The sequence below is a fragment of the Zophobas morio genome, unplaced genomic scaffold (genome assembly GCF_036711695.1).
Source record: "Zophobas morio isolate AGI-343-1 ecotype UQ-CSIRO unplaced genomic scaffold, CSIRO_AGI_Zmor_V1 ptg000047l, whole genome shotgun sequence".
In the NCBI taxonomy this organism is placed as follows: Eukaryota; Metazoa; Arthropoda; class Insecta; order Coleoptera; family Tenebrionidae; genus Zophobas; species Zophobas morio.
Window position 1 is genome coordinate 122,631 of NW_026972152.1, and position 6,873 is coordinate 129,503.

The 6,873-nt window shown below is 26.6% G+C and overlaps 1 protein-coding gene and 1 long non-coding RNA gene across 2 annotated transcripts; one reads left to right on the forward strand and one right to left on the reverse strand.

The window, feature by feature from the left end:
* Positions 1-814: 814 nt before the first annotated feature.
* Positions 815-1,662, reverse strand: LOC135142480 (uncharacterized). Its single transcript, XR_010282541.1, has 3 exons — positions 1,593-1,662; positions 944-1,038; positions 815-891 (listed from the first exon to the last, which is right to left on the reverse strand). It is a non-coding gene; the product is annotated as an uncharacterized LOC135142480 (long non-coding RNA).
* Positions 1,663-5,060: 3,398 nt separating this feature from the next.
* LOC135142472 (uncharacterized) lies at positions 5,061-6,307 on the forward strand. The gene is made up of 6 exons (XM_064074189.1): positions 5,061-5,424; positions 5,580-5,633; positions 5,846-5,890; positions 5,951-6,062; positions 6,117-6,190; positions 6,252-6,307. The coding sequence occupies exons 1-6, from the start codon at positions 5,061-5,063 to the stop codon at positions 6,305-6,307; spliced, it is 705 nt and encodes a 234-aa protein (XP_063930259.1).
* Positions 6,308-6,873: the final 566 nt, after the last annotated feature.

A 6,873-nucleotide genomic window follows, 5' to 3' on the forward strand; every position in this document is an offset into this window, starting at 1 on the left:
AATATTGAAAAAGATGAAAGTACACGAAAATTAAGTTTGATAAAAAAATAAGTTTCTAATATAAGTTTAAAATCTAAAAAAAAAAGCAAGAGTAGTAAAAATAATGATAAATTTAAAAATAATAGAAAAAAATTAATTTAAAATTTATTGCTCCACTGAAAAATATTATGAAAAAAAAGAAATTTCCTTCCCAATAAAAAATAATATATATACTAAAGTAACACTACAAGTAAAAAAGAATTTAATAATATACAAAAAAGTCACAAGTTAAATTCAAACAAAACTATAAATAATTAAGACAAAAATTAAAAATTTTGAAAAAGTCAAAAAATTTATAAATAAATTAAATTAATGAACTATAAATATATATTATATATAAACCAAGTGATTCACATTAATTTCTAAAAAATTTGTAAATTTTTTTTCGGGCACCCGAATAAGATCAGTTGATCTTAAAACGTCTTCAGATTTACTTTGCATTTCAGAAGTAATAAAAGTATCGCACTCTACTTTGGTGCTTTCAAAAAGATTTGAATCTTTTATTTGATCTTCAGAAAAGTTGCGTTCATCTCGTAAAGCCGAAGATTCAACTAATTCAGTTTTCAAAATTTCTAAAGGATAGCTAGAAGAATTTATTTCCTCTTTTCGAGTTGTAGATACCTCCAGTTCAGTTTCTAAATTTCCTTAAAAAGTTATAATTCACGAATTTATAAAAAAAACAAAACTAGTATCGAGATCTTTTTGATTTTCCAAACATTCCGAATCATTTTTACCAGGATCTAATAAAAAAACTTCAGATGGAAGACACTCTGCTCTTATCGTTTCTAAAGAATATAAGTTTTTGCGTTGTTCAAAAGCCTTTATAGCGTCTTTAAGTTTTCCTTTCGTTCCCTTTAACAAGAATTATATAATTATTTTAACTGATTCCAAAATTTAAAAATACCAAAGCATATAAAATATGTGCGAAACGAGAAGGATGATGAGCGGTATTCTTATCAAGTTCCTTTAAAATCTCATGCGGCTCTTTTTCTAGTAGAACTAGAAAAAAAGTAAACAAATATAAATTAAAATCAATAAAAAAATTGTAGGTTGTCTTAGAAATTTTGCAATTGGGATAAAAAATTAATAGAAAATTAAAAAATAAATTAATTCAAAAAAAATAATAATAAATAATATAAAATATTAAAATATTTTGAAAATTTACTGGCAGTGGGCAAAAAAAGGAAGCCTAAGTTCTTAATTATTATAACATAATTAGCATCAATTTTAAAAAAACCAAATAATGTTTTTTTATTAGTAGTTATTTTTGTCATCCATAAAATTATAAAACAAAAACCAAATATTTATTCAACAAAAAACTTTTAAAATATTATATAAAAACACAAAAAATTCAGTAGTAAAGTAACATTAAATAGCACAAAAAGATTGAATAGCTTTAAAAAAAATTTACAAACTTTCTAAAATTAGTATAATATATTTCAAAAAATAAAAAGTACTGAAAAAAACGACGATTCACTGAACTATTGAATATTACTTATATCCAATATATAGTAAAAGTTTTATAAAATTATAATAAATATATTTTAAAAAACCCAATCCTCTTTCGTATAAGGGAAGAATAACATTTAGCTCCTCTGTCACCAAAACATCTGATTTGTTAACCTAAAATGTTATGTGAAACAGAAAATATAAAACAAAAGAAAATAAAGAATTCCAAAATTTTACAAACAAACCAATAAGTCTGTAAATTAAAAAGTAAACGAACTATATAAAAAAATATTTGTAAACTCTAACATAGCCGAATAGAAGTTATAAACAAACGTAGTTTAGCTAATACTCGCAGTTCAGCTAACTTTATTTCTTCCTTCCTTAATTCTCTTTTTCTCTTTTTCTTTAAAAACCTCTTTAATCTATCAGGATTTTTAGCCCTAATTTCCCTAAATATTTTATTTTTATTAATAATACCAGTGCATTACTACCATGAATTACTTCAAAACCTGTGAGCCAGAAAAAAATTAGATTTAATATTAGCCGATATTTTATTCCCCTTATTCTTTTGTAAATTTAAAAAAATTGATATTCTGCTTTTCCCCCAAAAACCATAATTAAAATATGGTAGGAAACGTAAACAAGAACTTATACAGTTTTTATATAAACACGCAATCATAAGAAAAACAACAGATTTGCAAAAACATATCGCAGAAGTCTGCACGTGGTATTTTTAAATATTAGTGGGGTAATATTCTTATTACAAGTAACTATTTTAATAAAAATAACATCTTTCTACGTATTCGTTATCCTTTAATTTATGTTTTCGGGAATTGGGCAAGTTTTTATTAATGCAATAGTTTTCACATAATTTTTTTGGGATATTATAAGAGTAACATTAAAAGTATAACTTTTTTAATAGGAAATTAAAAATGAATGAAAATATCTTTGAAGTCTGAACCATCAAGTCTGCGAAAGTTATAATAGTCTGAGTATACATAGAAGAAAATCTTTTATTACGATTAGATAAAAATTTTTTTTACTTTTGTGTACATTACATCTTTTAGTCAAGTTTTAGGCATATTCTTTTCAGTGAAGTGTCGCCTTCGTCTTTCTTCTTCCTAGTTTTGTTCTTTGTTGCCAATACTTTAAATACCTTTACAACCACGGCAACTTGGTTTATAGTCAACGCAATTTAACTTCCATTCATTTTAGCTCCCCACATAACCTCAAATAAATATAGACATATCATAATACTCTAAATCACCTTTTAATAAAAAAAGGAAAAGATGAAAAGAATTTATAAATTAATAAAAACAACCGCATACAGATACATGATAACTATAACTAAAAACGAACAGAAAGTACAAAAAACAAACTCACACCGATAAAGTAAACTAAATATTCTTGAGTAGTTTGTGATTAAACCACTCAAAATTTAGAAATTTGCCTTGAACTATTAGAACAATTGGGGAAAAAAGTAAGAGAACAAAAAAAAGCAAGGCAAAGTAAAACTATACAAAAATCAGTCTACTAAAAAAATTACAAATACAGTTGATAGTACTCCTTTTTTTTTTTTTTCTTATTTTTATCGGCTTAGCTAGAGCCAGAGAACCAGTTGGTTGCCATCTAACAACTTTCTAGAACTATTACTCGCAAGAATGAACTTGTTCAGTTGAGAAAGTGTTCATATTAGGGAGGTTATACAATAAAAAAACATTAATATAAATACTATTATTAATAGTTCACTACTGTTTTTGTTTTTTTAACAAGTTTCGCATACAAACACTATACTATATAAAAATACATTCAATAGGTAGGTTTATCTTCAGCTTAGGTTTTTTTTTGTATTAGTTCATATTTCTTCTCTTCTATTTTTATATAAAAGGACACATTTTTTTTGTCTATAACCTTATCCCGCCTCCCCAATATTAGGGCGTCTACTGCAAAAACGATAGTTATCTTATAATTATTGTACATTTTATTATAATATTTTCTTACTTTTTTTTTACTTTGCTTGACTAATAGTTTTCAATAATTACCGTTTAAAACACTTTAGTTTTCGTTGAAGGCTTTCTTATTTAAATTTAATTAACGTCTATTCTGTTTCTCCGTCTTTCACACCTTATATCCTTTTTTCTGTTTGGTATCTAACAATTTTTATCTACTCTTTAACTAATTGTACTTTATTAGGTTAGTTCTTTTAATTCATTAACATCTTTTGTTATGACCCCACAAGAGTTGAAATGTCAATTGCAGCTAAGGTACGCCTTTAATGTTGGGTAGTCTACTATAAATTTAACCTTCTGTAATTACCCCTGGACTTGCTATTTCTACCCAAGACGTTTAGTCTATATTTTTACAAGTATAAAATATTTTCTCTTTTGAGCTGACCCACAAAATGGTCTTAGATGTAAACTCCAACCGTTTCTACATACAGCACAGAGTTTGTAACAATTCCAGTACCTCTTGGTAAAGACAATTTTTGCGCTTTTTCATTGTCCGTTTACTTTAGTAAAACTTCTCATGGCCTTTACTGTTCTTGGTATATTAATCTACCCACTAAGTAAGCTTAACTGCTAGATTTAGGATACAGCCCCAACTACTTTGTATGCTGTGGTCTTATAGCCTTCTGCAACCTGCTCTGTTCTAATTTTAGCTCAACTTAACCTTGGAAGCCGACGCTATTGCAACCTACAGTAAATTAGCTCAACTTGATTGTTTTCTTTAAAAAAGTAATAAACAAAATGGCTACCCCTGTTAAGATCCTTAATAAAAAACGTTCCGTTCAAGTTAACGCTTCACCTACGTCAACTCGCCTTGTAGAAAGTCTTCTTTAACTCTTAAATTTATTTTATAGATTTTAAAGTTTAAATAGGCCATAAGCTTATCCTTACTCCCACTTTTCTAACATCTGAAAAACAAGAGTTATGATTTTATCTCAAGTTGCCTCATGTTTAATTTTGTAATTATTTCATAATACCCGTTCTTAGTTACAATGTTTAACTCTTAGTTGTTCTGTATACTTCTTAATATTTGCTTTACTATAACTTTTTACCATAATGACTGTATCCTACAAAAACTCACTAGATTTAAATTAAAACCTCGCTAAAGAGGGTGAATATATTATATTAAAAAATATGATCCCTTAAATTCTTTAAATAGACTTAAATTATATAGCTTCTGTTGTTACACACAAGTTACAAGCATAAAACTTTTCCCCCCAACTATAAAACAGAATACTGCTAACACAGAAGTCTTTACTGCACCATCTATTATTTACAATAGCTTAAAAAATAAAATTAAAAGGAAACCGCTGCTATACCCTGTTAGGCAGATTTAAACCTTTACAATATTATAAAGAAATAATAATAATCGTCTTCACATAAAAGCTGCTTGACGCATATCGGTTTTATAAAAAACAAAGGTGGTTGTTATTTGTTAAATAAAATTTTTTCTTTAAAGTTTATACATTCCAGTTCATTGATTGGTCATATCGACACCATTTAAAACATTTTTTGTTAAACTTTTTTTTTAAACTAAACTACTATTTCAAACTTTTCCCTTGAGTCATGTCGGATAATTTTAATTATAATATTAATAATAGTAGTGTTAATAGAGATCAATTTCATTCACAAAAGCCACAAGAGAACTTTAATACACCCTATAATTCTTTTCCTTCAGAGAGGCCAACGTTTACCCAGGCCAACGTTCCTAATCAACGGCCTTATAATCAAAATCTCCTTGTAAATTTACGAACACAACCACCTGGATATTGTCCTTATCCTCCGCAAGATATAGATAGTTTTCCTTCAACTGTTCCTAATTATCCTGCTCCAGCTTACCATCAACAAGAACAGGGAACAACTTTTTCTAATATAAACTACCAACGGTATCCACCAAGTTTTACATCCTCTGCTCCTCAGTATACCCAAGGTATTTAGCAAATAAAAAAGTAAATTTATTTTACAATGTAAAATTTAATAAAAAGATAAATGATTAAAGTTAACCTTAACAACTTATTTTTTAAAAAGGTGTACTATTTAAAAAATAAATGCTCTCTAACGTCCATAACTATTTTTTTAAAAAAGGTGGACATCAGCCTTGTAGTATTATTACTCCCTCTTTCGGCTCTCCTCCGGCTGGTACAGCATTTTTATCATATAGTTTTCAATTATTACAACAAGGAAATTGTTAGTTATCCGTTCCGTAATAAATAAGTTATAGAATATTTTTACTTTTTTTTATTATAAATTGTTACTTTGCTAAAAATTTTAAAAATTTTAGAAATTGGTTGTACTTCAGAACTGTCAGTGGTCATCATTTTCTTTTTAACACATTTTTTATTGCAACGCAGGATACCCGAGTCCACAAAATTCTAGTTTCGGCCCTCCTCCTGCAAGTATACAGATAATGCGTACTATTCTTTAATATTTTTTTCTATGGACATTTTGCACTATAGACCACTCCTCTCAACCAACTGCTATTAATAAAAAACAAGCCGCATTACGAGCTTTTGAGGATTTTGATTATGATAGGAACGGGAGAATCGATGTCGATGAATATATGATCCTGTATGGATGTCTATTTTATTAAAAATATACTTTAACGTTTTTTTATCCTCTAAGAATTAACAATTTGACGAATGCTCGACTAAGCAGAGATGATGCTCTCTGCGTTTTTTCTATTATTGATACTGACGGTAAGTTTATATTAACAGGCTACTTGTACTGATTTTATAATACTTAATGCGTGCTTATTAGGATCTGGAACTATTAGTAAGGATGAGTTTATAAATTTTTACCTCGCAAATTATTAAAGGAATCATGTTCTAAAATTTAATAAAATTTAAAATTGCAGGGATTTATGTATTTTCTTTAATTACTATAATTTTTCAAAGAAAAATATTGTTAGATATAAATTTACTTACAAACGAAAGTGTAGTTGAGCAAACGTTAAGAAAATCAGATATACATTATTTTTATAAAATAAATAAATAAAATACACATAAGGGCTGATTTAAGATCATATAAATTAAATAATATTTTTCTAGTTTGCATAAAATTTTTGGTAAAATTTAGTTGATTAAGAAATTTTAATAAAACATTCTAAGTAATTAAATTTTTTTTTTTGAAAATTAAGTACTATAAGCGTAAGTGCGCTATATATCTAATAAGCAATACGATATTACCAAAGTTTCTTCTCTTTATATTAACTAAGTTAACAAGTACATAAGCTTTACTATAGTAAAAGTAAATTAATCTTAATTACTTTCTTTCTTATTATGGATTTCAATAATAAACTTTTCTTATATTGTTTTATATTAGATTTGATTTTTATAATTAAAATAATTAGGAAAAGAGAATTATAAAAATAAGTTTTAAA

Coding starts and splice junctions, on each gene's coding strand:
- LOC135142472 (XM_064074189.1), top strand. CDS start 5,061: ATGTCGGATAATTTTAATTATAATATTAATAATAGTAGTGTTAATAGA. Junction 5,634..5,845: donor TTTCGGCTCTCCTCCGGCTG/GTACAGCATTTT, acceptor ATTGCAACGCAG/GATACCCGAGTCCACAAAAT. Junction 5,891..5,950: donor TTTCGGCCCTCCTCCTGCAA/GTATACAGATAA, acceptor TTTGCACTATAG/ACCACTCCTCTCAACCAACT.